Source organism: Pelophylax lessonae (genome assembly GCF_965119305.1).
Source record: "Pelophylax lessonae genome assembly, chromosome: 1".
Lineage (NCBI taxonomy): Eukaryota > Metazoa > Chordata > Amphibia > Anura > Ranidae > Pelophylax > Pelophylax lessonae.
The window spans coordinates 682,069,465-682,084,316 of NC_138768.1; the positions used below are offsets into that span (position 1 = coordinate 682,069,465).

General features: G+C 41.3%; 1 protein-coding gene across 3 annotated transcripts in view; it reads left to right on the forward strand.

The window, feature by feature from the left end:
* FNIP2 (folliculin interacting protein 2) overlaps window positions 1–14,852 on the forward strand; it is a 150,389-nt gene that overhangs the window by 86,284 nt on the left and 49,253 nt on the right. For 2 of the 3 annotated variants that reach the window (XM_082269043.1, XM_082269041.1), the window contains exons 6-8: window positions 2,049–2,140; window positions 7,506–7,595; window positions 14,506–14,577. In XM_082269043.1, coding sequence (XP_082125169.1) covers window positions 2,049–2,140; window positions 7,506–7,595; window positions 14,506–14,577 — 254 coding nt within the window. The remainder of the gene's footprint in view (window positions 1–2,048; window positions 2,141–7,505; window positions 7,596–14,505; window positions 14,578–14,852) is intronic. The other variant, XM_082269042.1, reaches the window with a different exon arrangement.

A 14,852-nucleotide genomic window follows, 5' to 3' on the forward strand; every position in this document is an offset into this window, starting at 1 on the left:
TTTAGAGTTACACAGGAGGTCTGACACTAGAATTATTATTCTCATGCTGACATTCACAATGATACCTCACATGTGTAGTGTGACCATATTTTACATATACGTGCGGCGCAGGACCAAACTGCGCGTGAGTACGGAGGCCGGGGGCACTTTTAAAAATGTGTTTATTTTAGAAGTGGATCTTCACTCTAAAGGGCAAGTTCAGCTTTGTCCTCTACCATATTTGACACACTACGTTTTTTTTAGAGGCACGGGTTCCTGGTGTTTGGATAGGTACCAACTTCTAGGTGATCCATGTGGAAGAGTTCAAGCACCCTCCCTCCTCCTCTCTTTGCCTGCAGTCTTCTGGGACACAAAACAGGTCCCAGAAGACTGTAAGACCATTCACAAAGCACACACTGTCACAGCTGGCTTCCCACAGTAAACGTGCCGGGTGAAGAACCGGCCCAAGTGAGGACAGTGCTGGATCCCTGGACAGGTAAGTGTCCTTTTTCTTAAGTCGGCAGCTACAGTATTTTTTTTTTTTCCCTCTAGGGTGAAGATCCTCATTAGTTTTTTTTTTTTTTTTCACACGATTACATTTTTGAAGAACATCCCTTGTGATCACATGGGCCATGACAGGTCCTCTTTCTGAAGAGATCTGGGGTCTGTTAAACCCCATATCTTACCTCTGCTCTCCAATGCAGCCAATCAAATAAAGATCGGTTTAACCAGCTGCTTTACAAGGCAGTAAAGGCTTGTGAACAGACTGAAACCAGAAATGACAAAATACTTGTCTCTTCTGATTTCTGATATCACAGAAGAGGGGATGGAACAGTTCCAACTCTTCACAACCCATGTGATATGTATACATTCAAAGTGGTTTGGTCTTCCCATTCACTTGAAACCACTGACGACTCACCAAAGCGGAACAAAATTACATGCATGATCAGTATGTTTCAAACAGATTTGAAGAGCTGTCATTTTAGGTTGCGTTCACACCTAAGCAACGTGGAAACTCAGGCAGAAGCTTGCTTTTTTGCCCATGTTTCCAGAAATGTTCAAAAAACGCATGCCCTGCTTGCTGTGCCCTTAAAGGCACCCCAAGCGCAGTTGGCAGGTGCACATCTTGTCAAATCAAAACAAACAATGCGTGTGCCAAAATTGCTTGGCTCAGTGCCAGAAATGGCACTTGAGCTACTTTGACATGTTTGCCGCACAACAGGCAGACCATTTAGGTCAATGGACTGTCATGGGACAAACGTGCCAACGTGCTTAAAACACGATGTGGCACACTTGGTTGTGGAGGCAGCCTTAGGCTGGCCATATATTATACAATTTTCTCGTACAATTTTCCTTTCGATTTATCAAAACCATACAATATGAGGTCAAACCTAAACACTCAATTTGTAAGCTATCAGGCAGGCCCTTGCACTACATAGCTTTAATGAAATTGAATAGGGAAATTGTATAAGGTATGGTCAGCCGTAGTCTTGTCCACTGGGTTCTGGATTGCCTTTAGAAACCTAAATATTTTTAACTGAATATTCTTCTTGTTGGAAAATAATCCTTCTGTCAGATTACATTAAGGGCTCTTTCACACGGGCGGTCCGATCAGATCCGCCTGTCAGTTTTTTAGGCGGATCTGATCGGATCCTCCATGCAGCTCTATGGGGCAGCGGGTGTCAGCGGAGACACCTCCGCTGACACTCGCTGCCATCCGCATCCGATCCTGTGCGTGAAATCTGGACGGATGGAAACCCTATTTTTCCATCCGTTCAGTAATCAGAGCGGAGCAGATCTGATGACAGCGGACAAGCGGTCCGCTCTCATCCGATCCCCCATAGAGGGCAGCGGGTGCTGAGACACCTCCCTCTCCGCTCTGCAAGCGGAGACAGAGCTGTCATCCGCCCGGCTCAGCGGGGATCGCGGATCGATCCCTGCTGAGCAACACGGATCCGCTTACGGAGCGGACCATGTGAAAGAGCCCTAAGTCTGTAGTCCACAAGCTGCTTATTGCTTATTTGTGTTTTTATATTTTTATTGCTAATCTTTTGTCTGCCTTTATTCAGGCTTCAGGACAGTCTAGAAAACATCAATCATGATAACACTGTCAGGCTAGGTGTGAGCCAGACTAGTCAAGGACTATGCGGATCTAATCTAGGTATGTATTTTTATTTATTTATTTTCCCCCCATATGTGCAAGTTTTGCTAGCTATACGCACAAAGGGTTTTGATGTTACATTAAAGCCCCTTCAACTGTCACTCTTCCCAAGTGGGCATATAAACTTGCTTGCAGATTTCTCTGACTTCATTCATAGGCTTCCAAACATTTAACAGCTTAGTTCATCCAAAAAATACCCTTGCCTCTGTGTCAGCGGAGCCAGGGTGAATGTTACCGCTTCATTTGGTACGATTCTGGGACTCCAGTGTGATTTAGCCCATGAACCTACTTCAATTTAGATGTTAATCTTGGGTGGATGGACCCTTCACATCTTTAAAGGATAACTTCACTTTCATGGGGGAAAAAAAATATATAATATAATATAGCATATACACTTGCGACACAAGTCATATTGTAATTGAATGTTCTGAAAAATCTTTCAATTATTTTAATCTGCAGCACTGTAATTTTAATTTTATTTTTTTGTAAAATGCAATATGGTTACCTGGAGGCGTTCTGTACACAGATAGTATACAGAATGCCCCACCCCCAAGAAATGTAATTTCCTGCTTATTCGATTGGCTTATTGATTTTTCCCAGAAGTCTGCATTAAGATACAAATCACATTTTGAGCATCCACTGCAACAAAAATATTTATTTTTGGTGTGATACTCTCAAATCGGGAAGATCCATCTAAAGGGATACAGACCCTGCAGCTTGTCCCGTTAGAGCCCTACAAGTGCAGAAGCTGACTGATAATTATAAAACCACACCCATACAGATTCACTCTGCCCATAAAACCACACCCATACAGATTCACTCTGCCCATGGACACAGACACGCAGAGAATCTACAACTGTTTGTTATAATCCCTGCAATGTACATCACAGAGAATGTTGTGCTTGTTTTTTTTTTTTCCCATCTGAACAAAAGTGGGAGTTACTCTTTAAATGGAAGGATGACCTATGCAGCATAGAAATCCAGGGCACAGCAGTAAAGGCAATCGTTGTATGACAAATGTCTTCACATCTTAGTTTAGTTTTTCTGCACTTCAGGAGTATTCAGCTACCAGTTTATAAAACATCAGCTTTAAAGTGGTTGTAAACCTGAAAACCAAATTCAGCCTTTTACCAAGTACAGTAAAGGATCAAAAGTCATCTGTGCCCTGTCTTGCCAAGACCCGTGAATCCAGCACTGAGAAATCCTCTCTGCTTTCTTGCTGGGTTAAAAGCCGAAACAAGTTTTTTTTGAGAAGGATGTGCTTGAACATAGCGCCAGCAAGGTGCCGGTACTAGGCTCACCAGGGGATCCCACCTGAGATGTAAGCGCGGTATAGGTTGAAGCCGTCAACTCACCTGCGACCTGGCATATATGGAGACCCGCCGATCCCTGTTGCTGAGAACCCGGTGAGCTCAGAGAGCCCGGTGTAAAGAGTCCAGAGCGAGAGAGAAGGGCAGAGGCAGTGTGGGAGAGATGCCATGAGGAGGCGTGTTCCCGGTGTTTGGCTCTGACCAGCTAGTTTTGGCTGCTCGGGTACTAGGCCGCAAAAGCTCAGCCCCCACAGCTCCACAGCCTGTCCCAGGTCACGTAGTTCAGGCTGGGAAGACAGTGGAAAGGGGAGACCTGGCCCTGGGACAGACAAGCTGGAGGGTCTGGAGGGGCCCCGCAGAGACAAAGTATAAAGCCATATGCAGAAGCTGGAGGCACGCAGATACCAGCCCCCGTTACCGGACGCAGGAGAAAGACGAGACGCCCCAGGAGTATGAAGCTAATAGCGTTCATCAGAGCGGTGACTCTCTCTCCTCATTCTTGACCTCACTTACAATTCCTACATACCACATATGATTTAACAACTGAAGGAACTGTGAGCAAAATAAAAAAGGGTGAGCGGGCACATATTAAATGGGAAACCAGTGAAAGGGAGAAAAAGAACAAGACCCCAAAAGGGTGCCCCCTAAACAAAATGACTTGAAGTAATTTGGGCGGCTGGGCGGAGGGAAAGGAATATGCTGTGAGGACTGCAAACTGTTAGGAAAGGACAGAAGCCTATTAAGGAAGGTTTGGGAAAAGTTACCTGATTGAACTACCTAGAAGTGGTATAGATATAGATATATATATAGATAGATAGAGAGAGAGAGACGCTGAGGGGAAAAAAACAAAGGGAAACCTCACAATGAGGGGCAAACCACCAAAGGATGAGGGGGGGAGCCCCAAAAATAAGCGCAAGTCCAGGCACAATTAAAAAATATATGACCCATAAAGGGAATACTGATGGCATAATTACTGAAAAACAATTAGGATCTAGATTCTGAAGCAGGGCGTGCAGAAGAGGAAAGGATAAAAGCACAATTGCCCACTAAAACAGAAATGGCGGATGTTTGTAAAATTGTAACTTTCCCTTTAAACGAATATGGCAACAATACATAGGGATTTGGGACAATTATTGACAAGGGTGTAAGAAATGGAAGGAAGAATCGATAAACACGCCTGAGAAATAAAAGAGCTTAAAGAACATATGCAAATATTTACAAATGGAACAAAGGAACATGAGTTTTTTTTTTGTTCAATAAGTTTTTATTAGAAAGAAACCAACAATATGAAAACATAGAACAGATCCAGATCTGTCCTAAAAACAAAAGGGCAATGCAACATATAAACAAGTTGTAAGCATCCGAATCCAAGCAATGAAAGAAAACAATTCAACTAGTGAATTAAGGACAGTATAATGATCATATATATTTGCAATATGACTGTTGGCAGACAGATGCAGAAAACCTAATCGGATACATTAAAGGAGGGAAAAAAGAAATGAGGCAAGAAGGGGAGGAGGGTAAATGAGTAAGGCGGGAAGAGAGGGAAAGGAAAGCAAGATGGAGAAGGGGAGGGGGGAAGAGGTTTAGGGGGGGGGGGGTCTTTGGCTTCAGGGTCTTGCCATAACCTGTAAACAAAATTACAATATTCGGGACACAAAGGTGACCTAGGCAGTGGATATTCCAGGCGGATTCAGAGGGACCTGAGGTAAAGAGGTCAACAAAGAAGGGAGAGGTCTTAAAGTGAATCCAAGTAGCCCAGATCTTATAACCCCGATCAATTTGTCCCTTGGAAATAAAGGTCAAGTCCTCCATAAGTGCAATAGAATCCACTTTACTGAACCACTGACGTAGGGAGGGCGGGGCAGGTTGGTCCCATAGGACCGGGATTAGGGATTTTGCAGCGTTCAAGAGATGAGGTATGATGGGAGCATTTATAGGATCCCAGAGTTTCTTGAGAACAATGAAAGAGGACAGTACATGGGTCCAAAGGTAAAGTAAGTCCAGTGATCCCCGTTATGGTAGAAAGTATTGTCTCCCAGTATGTCTGTATAATGGGGCAAGACCACCAGATGTGAGCATGAGTAGCTACTTGTCCACAGTTCCTCCAACAGAGCGGCGAATAGGATGGAAACATTGCGTGTAGTTTAGATGGTGTATAGTGCCACCTTGTCAAAAGCTTGTAGTTGACCTCCGCTGTCCTAGTGGAGAGGGTGGAGGACAGTGCTAGCCGTAAGATAATTGGAAGATCGATGAATGGAGGTACTCCCAGCTGAAGCACTTTGTCTCAACACTACCTCCAACCAATAAGATCTCAAGAGGATTTACTGCCTTTAGAGAGGCTATGTGTGTTGACAAATATAAAAAGGTATAGCTAAGATGTTTAAGCTATTGATGGTGGGAGCGGGACCGTAAGTACCGCCATACATGGGGGGGGGGGTAAATTGGGAGCACGGGGGAGTGATCAACAAATGGGAAAAATTTTGAAAATGGTACACAGTTCAGCAGTTGACAGTAAATACAGTCGAAATTAATTAAAAGGGTCTGTCTAGATAGTATAGAACACCAGATGAAGCACACAAGTATCAGACAGGAAAGTCACCATACTGTTGGCAAGGATGTAAAGAGGTGGAAACTATGACCCATATATGGTGGGAATGTTCCAAAATAAAGTACCGGAGGGAGGTGTTGGGACAAATAAAGGAGATTATGAATATAGAGATCCCCCGAAGACCCCTGGCAATGTCTTTTTCATGGTGTAAAACGGTATTGGAGAATTGGGATACCCCTCCTTGATTAAGGCAGCTAAAAGTTTAATTCCACGACATTGGCAAGAAATATAATCTCCTACAATAAGAGACAGAATTAAGAGTGGAAAATTTATACAATATGGAATATATTCGATGCAGCGGGGAAGAGGATATGTGGGACAGCTGGATAGAATTTAAGAAAACTAGGAGATATACCAAAAAAGTGGGAGAGTAGGAAGGGGGGGGGGAGAAGAGACTAATCAGAAGAAATGGAATTGTAAGAGAGAAAGGGTAAAGGGGGGGGGGGGGGGGGCTGGTGTCGAAGGGGGGTAATCGAGGAATGGCAATATTTTCTGTGTATTTTTTTCTGTTTCCATATTCTGTATTTTTAATAATTGGAAATAAGGAAATTGATAAAAAAAAAAGCCGAAACGAGAATTTGTCACCACACCCCTGACATGATGTATTTCTCTCATGCATGAGAGCAGCGGGAGTGTGTCCAGCATTCCAGCAGCAGATCACTCCCCCCTTTCTCCTCAAGCAATTGGACAGTGGGGACTGCCGTGCATGCGCATTTTTCTATGTCTGTTTGCGAGGCTCAGCTGTGAGGTCACGCCTCCGCCTCCCAACTTCCGGCATTAAGTTCCGCCCACCGATCTCCGATATTGACAGGGCTCATACAGGTGCAGGGAAAAAAAATTAGAAGGTCAAAAGACATAGATTGCATTTGGATATGAGAACACGTTACTATGGTGCCTTTGTTTTATACAGCATGCCCTGCGGGTTTACAACCACTTTAAAAACATATTCTGGAATCTAAAGTACTTTGTTTATTTTGGTGAAACCAGGGTTCCTCAAATATGACAAAAGGTAAAAATAGTGAACACTTTAGCTCAATAAATATTTCAGAATAGAATTTCATCCAGTAAATTTATTTTGTTTACCCAAAATATCTTGTTTTGCCTATTCAGCTGTATATTTAACCTGCATGTCCCTTGAGTGTGTAAAGTCCTTATCTGAAATTTGGATACAGAAACACTATTTGTCTTAGAAAGTGAAAAAATGTTCAGATCCCCTAGTTCTTTAAACATGTTATTACTATAGTCAATGTTCTGTCGTCTTATCTTAAGATGCTTTTACCTCCCAGTGTGCAGTGTAGCTCCTCTCCCAAACACTTTGCATGACTTACACTTTTTTTTTTTTTTTTTCTTTGTGGTTTGTGTATTGCTTTTGTGTGTGTTTTTTTTTTTTTTTTTTTTCTTTTTTCCCTTCTTTTAAATCGTTTGCCTCCACTCCCTGTTCTAGGTATTTTACAGATGTGTGGCAGCAAACTGTTGCCCTCCATGTTTGATGCACACCCACTCCGGCTCATTCGGAGTGCCTCTTTCTTTGCAGGTTTGTGTGGAATGCTGAGTACTGTGGACGCCACACACCACAGCCTGTGTGATCTGAAACCACAAAACCATAACTTATCTCACAATTGCATTGGTTTTCACTGTATGCATGTTAGCTGCATTGATTCTTTTTTATATGGTATCAAGGCTTTTTTTTTTTCCCCTTTCTGAACAAGCATTTTGTTTTGCGTGCCCATCTTTTCCAAACTGCATTACTTTGCATCTACATTTTGGAGACAGTTGTGGTAAAATCTTTAACCCATGAATTCTTGTCCAACATTTCAAAAATTGCCTGCTTTTACTACAGTATGCAAATGGAGAAGTGAATCTTAATTGTTATCCACGCAGAAGTCAAATACTAGTTTTATTGTCCCACTGATTTTCATTGCCCAGTTATGCCCCGTACACGCGTGCAGATTGTCGGCCGAAAAGATTCGGCCGACGCCCGATCGGCCGATTTTCGGCTTGTTAGTATGATGCTTCCGACAGCCGACAGCGCACTTTCGGCCGAAAAGAATCTGTCATGCAAGCATTAAAATTTTTGTATGCCGACACCAGAGCGGCCGATTGTTCGCCAGTCAATACAGAATTCGGCCGACAGACAGCAGATTTGCAAGACTGGGCATGCTCAGAAAAGAAAAAACACAGGGAAAGTTAACCATCACATGACATCACTTCTGCAGTCGGCTGTAGTCGGCGGACAAAATTCTTGTGCAGTCTTTTGCACTTTTCAACAGACACGACAGCCCGGGGACAAAAGACGGCCGATCGTTCGGCCGGCGATCTGCACATGTGTACGGGGCATTAGAGTAAAGGGAAAATGTTTGCTCCCAATACCAACACTCATGAAAAAGCTAGCAGTTTAAATGTGAGGCTGATGCTTTGAATTCAGTACTTTTAAGTCCCTAACCTGGAACAAGTATATAGATAGAGAACTCTCCCTTTTTTTTTTTTTTTTTCTTTCATTTTCTACATTCTTGTTTCAAGAAAGTCAGAACCAGCCCTCAAATGAACATTCTTAGATGAAGGACCAGCAATTGGCAGCCCTCTTGATTTTTCTAATGACAGATATTCATATTGATTTTTCTAATGACAGATATTCATATTAAAGTGTTACTAAACCCACAACAGTAAAATCCGTGTGTGTGTATATGCAGTAAAGCATGCTTGTTATATTCACTGTGGAACCTAAGGGGTTAATCTTCTGCATTGTATAGAAAGGCTGTTTGGAAGAAGGGGAGGATCAGAGGAGACAGGATCATTGTCCCCAAACCATCTCTGGATAGTACAGAGGCTAGGGGACAAGCTGCACATGCTCAGTTTTGCTAGAGAGTTTTTATTTATTGTTTTTTTCTTGGGAGGGTGCATGTGATCAGCACAAGGCCAATCAGCGCTTTCCAGACAGATCAGGGGTCCTGCATCCTCATAGGACAATCGTAGGAGAATGAAAAACTCCTCCTACAAGCTTTAACCAGACACTGATAGAATTCACTAGACTGCTATATAGTTCTGATGAGAAAAGGTATTTAGCCGTTTTAATTTACTAAAACTATTGCATTTATATGTTCGGTTTATTGTGGGAGACCAAATATAGTGAATGCAGGGTGCTGGGTTTAGTAACACTTTCATTTTTTTTTTTATTTTATTTATTTTTTTGGGGATTTTTGAGAAATCACTGTACATTTGTACTAAAACATAAGATCTTACCATAATTGTCTGTTGTGTTTTTTTTTTTTTTTTTTTTTCTTTCTTTAAAACAATTGGTTTCTCCCATATAGTCCGCAAGACTAAAAATTGTGCCCATGTTTGTTATATATATTTTTTTTCTTTTCACGTGAGCCTTTGTAATTCTGAAATAATTTTATGGTTTTATTTCATTACAAAAGATTATTATAAATTATATATTTTTAATCTTGCAAGAAATTGTGCTAGATGCATTGAATTAATTTCTAATGAACACTAATATTTAAAGTGGGCCTTTCATTATTCCATCTATATAAATAATTGCATAGGTGGAGTACTTTAACAACGTGTTAAAGGAGAGCTCCAGGCAATGGCATATATATATATATATATATATATATATATATATATATATATATATATATATATATATATATATATATATATATAATAAATATTTAAATAATAAATATTTAAATATGTAACATGGAAGAAAGCTATTTGCCTGTAGCTTCCTTATGTTGCTTATGTTGTTACTTTTAAGAACCGTGTATGGCGTTTGGTGTACTAAAGGAACAGAGGCTGCTCATTTTGAAGAAAATTATGTTTACTTTGTAGCATGTATGGTGTTCAAAAGTATTAAAAGTACACATATAAAGAAAAGAACAGGCCAGAAAATTACTTTTTTTTTTTTTTTTGGTGTTACTACTTAAAAAAACAATAATAGACAAAAACCATTGTTAAAAAATATAGTTTTATTTTATATACCCAAACAATACAGAGATTAAAATCCCAAATATTAAAGCATAGACTTTTAGGCATCATTATATGGTACTTCTAGCACCCTCTAGTGGCCAGCCCATAACCACTACCTATAATAATTCTCTCCATTCTATTTTTCCGACCCAACAATCCAGGGCTCATTGTAGGTATACACTGATCGAATGTCACAAAAGGTGAACCACCTTTTTGTAATGTGAGTGAAAATATATAAAGGTACAGTATATCTGCCTCTGCTTTTTATGATTTTTAGAATGGTTTGTGGGTGCCACTGACCTCTTGTTCCTTTCGTGACTCGCATTGATTTGGGTTTTTTAGACTCCTTGCACTGATGAACTGCATCCTTTAATAGCAATACTAATAAAGACTCTGAGTTTTATTGTACTCCATGTTGATGTGCATACACAATGATACACCACTCAATGTCAAGGAATCGTACATTCCTTTCTTTTTTGGTATTTATTTCACAGCACCTAACTTCTAAAGAAGCACTAAGCAAAATGTGTAGAGTTCTGGCTATATCCATAACTTATGTATTGACATCTGATCAGTGTATACTGAGCCTGGGATTATCAGGTCGGAGATATATGATTGAGAATGAATATTATAGTGCAGGGGTTTCAAATGCCATTATATCGCAGGCTCTATCCGCAGTATGGTTGCCCTCCTAATGGCTGGTTTTATAAAGGGGTGCGTTGCGTGCAGAGTTCAAGAGTGCGTTATGTACAGAATAAAGGGTTTTTCGGTGCACTGCGTACAGAGTACCCCAACCCCCCCCCCCCCCCAAAAGCTTCCTCGCACCTGACTCTTTTACCTGGCCTGGATTTAGTACCTGCCTTTTGTAGGTGACAATCCTTGCAGGGAGATCACGCTCTTTTTAAGATCTGTCCCTGCTGTGCCCCACCAAAAGTGCGTGTATGGATCTGTTAAATGTGGGAGCTGCTGAGCAAAGCTGTCCCTTGTAAAAACACAAAAGGCTTCTGTATTTACAAGTGACAGTGGAGAGCAAGAGCAGAGGGTGAGAGCCAGAGGTGGCGGAATGATCTTCCACCATGGCGGCTGGAAAACTTGGTGTAAGGGCCACGTGACAAGGTCTGGTGGACTGGATTCAGCCCACGGGCCTTGTGTTTGACATACAGTGGGTACGGAAAGTATTCAGACCCCCTTAATTTTTTCACTCTTTGTTATATTGCAGCCATTTGCTAAAATCATTTAGGTTCATTCTTCTTCCTCATGAATGTACACATAGCACCCCATACTGACAGAAAAACACAGAATTGTTGACATTGTTTCAGATTTATTAAAAAAGAAAAACTGAAATATCACATGGTCCTAAGTATTCAGACCCTTTGCTCAGTATTTAGTAGAAACCCCCTTTTGATCTAATACAGCCAGGAGTCTTTTTGGGAAAGATGCAACAAGTCTTTCACACCTGGATTTGGGGATCCTCTGCCATTCCTCCTTGCAGATCCTCTCCAGTTCTGTCAGGTTGGATGGTAAACATTGGTGGACAGCCATTTTTAGGTCTCTCCAGAGATGCTCAATTGGATTTAAGTCGGGGCTCTGGCTGGGCCATTCAAGAACTGTCACAGAGTTGTTGTGAAGCCACTCCTTTGTTATTTTAGCTGTGTGCTTAGGGTCATTGTCTTGTTGGAAGGTAAACCTTCGGCCCAGTCTGAGGTCCAGAGCGCTCTGGAGAAGGTTTTTGTCCAGGATATCCCTGTACTTGGCCGCATTCATCTTTCCCTCGATTGCAACCAGTCGTCCTGTCCCTGCAGCTGAAAAACACCCCCACAGCATGATGCTGCCACCACCATGCTTCACTGTTGGGACTGTATTGGACAGGTGATGAGCAGTGCCTTGTTTTCTCCACACATACCACTTAGAATTAAGGCCAAAAAGTTCTATTTTGGTCTCATCAGACCAGAGAATCTTATTTCTCACCATCTTGGAGTCCTTCAGGTGTTTTTTACTAAACTCCATGCGGGCTTTCATGTGTCTTACACTGAGGAGAGGCTTCCGTCGGGCCACTCTGCCATAAAGCCCCGACTGGTGGAGGGCTGCAGTGATGGTTGACTTTCTACAACTTTCTCCCATCTCCTGACTGCATCTCTGGAGCTCAGCCACAGTGATCTTTGGGTTCTTCTTTACCTCTCTCACCAAGGCTCTTCTCCCCCGATAGCTCAGTTTGGCCGGACGGCCAGCTCTAGGAAGGGTTCTGGTCGTCCCAAACATCTTCCATTTGAGGATTATGGAGGCCACTGTGCTCTTAGGAACCTTAAGTGCAGCAGAAATCTTTTTGTAACCTTGGCCAGATCTGTGCCTTGTCACAATTCTGTCTCTGAGCTCTTCAGGCAGTTCCTTTGACCTCATGATTCTCATTTGCTCTGACATGCATTGTGATCTGGAAGGTCTTATTATATAGACAGGTGTGTGGCTTTCCTAATCAAGTCCAATCAGTATAATCAAACACAGCTGGACTCAAATGAAGGTGTAGAACCATCTCAAGGATGATCAGAAGAAATGGAAAGCACCTGAGTTAAATATGAGTGTCACAGCAAAGGGTCTGAATACTTAGGACCATGTGATATTTCAGTTTCTTTTTTTATTAAATCTGCAACAATGTCAACAATTCTGTGTTTTTCTGTCAGTATGGGGTGCTATGTGTACATTCATGAGGAAGAAGAATGAACCTAAATCATTTTAGCAAATGGCTGCAATATAACAAAGAGTGAAAAATTTAAGGGGGTCTGAATACTTTCCGTACCCACTGTATATGTTTATAGTGGTTATGGGCTGGCCACTAGAGGGTAAAAGTACTATATGAGGATGCTAAAGTCTGTTTTGTTAATTATTTTTTGAGTGATTACACCTTAAAGATAGATTTTCTGACCTGTTCTTTTGTATACTATATGTACAACATTCTGACAGTGCTGTTGCTTTCATCCACTAGTTCTCTTTGAATACCCATATGAAAATATTTAGATGAACGCCTCTTGCCTTTTTTCGCCAACATTCATTTTGCAAAGTAAACATGAACTTTTTCATAGCGATCGTTCCCTTTTGCTAGGGGAACAACTTCTATTTCTTTAGCAACTCAACCCCAGTGTTGTCCTATTGCACTTGATGAAACTTTCTCATCTTGATCTGTAACCGCACTGGCACTTCTGTTCTGCTAGTAAGAGACAGTGACGTTGTTGCTGCAACCTCTCTTGCCAGCTGCTCCTGATCAGATGAAACCAAAATGAAAAGCCCCTGTAAAATAGTTGGGCAACACTTCAAATTATTCCTTACTTTTCCATGAAGGGCCTGCTTTAAATCACCAGTAGAGCATTTGACATTTCAGTTTGGATTTCTGAGAGCTTAGCACAGAAGATCACCCATGATGGCTTATGTTGTAAACCTGCAGTATACTTGGCTCATCAAACTACCATGACACGCAATGTATATTTGTTTTTACTGCTTCTAAGAAACCTATGCCACTCTTCTTACAACATTGTAACAATGTTGGCTTATGCATTTCTTCTTCAAATTTGGGATGGTGAGATAGTTTCCTACAACTGTCTCCTGTGACCTAAAGAAAATCCTAAAAAAATCTGTTTTATTCCAGTGCTGAATTGGCACCACAAGCGAGAAGGGTAGACTGCAGTTGGAAGATAAAATGCACTTTTTCAATTATGCATGCAATTTGGTGGAGGGGTTGGCTTGCTTCATTGATGGCTTGATGGTGACTTTGGTAGACACAGTAGATTTTACAGTTTGGCACTTTTATTACCCTGGCATAAGTATGGAGTAAATACTTTTACCTTATGAATCACCTACCCCAACCAGCAAAATACAGGAATACAGTTTTTTTTTTTTTTTTTTTTTCTCTTTTTTCTCTCTTTCTATCTTTCTGTCTTTCTTTCTCTTGCTCTCTCGCTCTATCTTTCTGTCTTTCTTTCTCTCGCTCTATCTTTGTCTTGTTTTCTCTCGCTCCATCATTAAAAAAAACAAGAGAAAGGAAGGTTTAAAATTATGCGATGGCTTCAAATGCTGGGGAGTCAAAACCAATTAATAAAAAGCGACATATCTGGACTTGTGGAAGTGTATTGGCCAAACGAATAACAATGTGCCCTAACCCACAGCACCTAATTTAAATATAACCATTCAGTAGCTGACATCTGATTGGTTGCTCTGGGTCACAGCACAAAGTTACACTAATATTGAATAAACCCTGATGGTGATGATTAAATGGCCTTTCTTTGTCAATGATAAAAGAAGTGGGCATGGAACCCCACGGTGCACGATGGGAAGGTGTGAACTATGGTAAAACTGTTTTAGGTGATATTGCCTTTGCAGAACTTAATTGTTCGTTTGTATGCTGCAAATTTATTTTTTGAGATTAAATTGGACCTTTTTTTTTTTTTTTTTTTTTTTTTTTTTTACATGTTCCTTTCTGTGTACAGCTCACAGCACACCAGTGGATATGCCCAGCAGAGGACAGAATGAAGACAAGGACAGCGGCATTGCACGTTCAGGTATCTTGAACTGGTTTGCTTTAGTTGCATTTTATTGTTCTACTATCCCAGCACCATGGTATTTGACTTTCTGTAATTCAAGTAGGATTAGAGGGTAAAAAGCAAAATCCTTAGTAGAGCTGCACGATTAATCGTTAAAAGATCGCAATCTCTATTCGACCCCCCACACACAATCCTAATCCAGCATTTCTGCAATTCAGACAATTCTATTTTCAAGGACAAGAGAGAAGAATATGATAAACAAATTTGGTGCAGCGCTTTACTTAACCACTTAA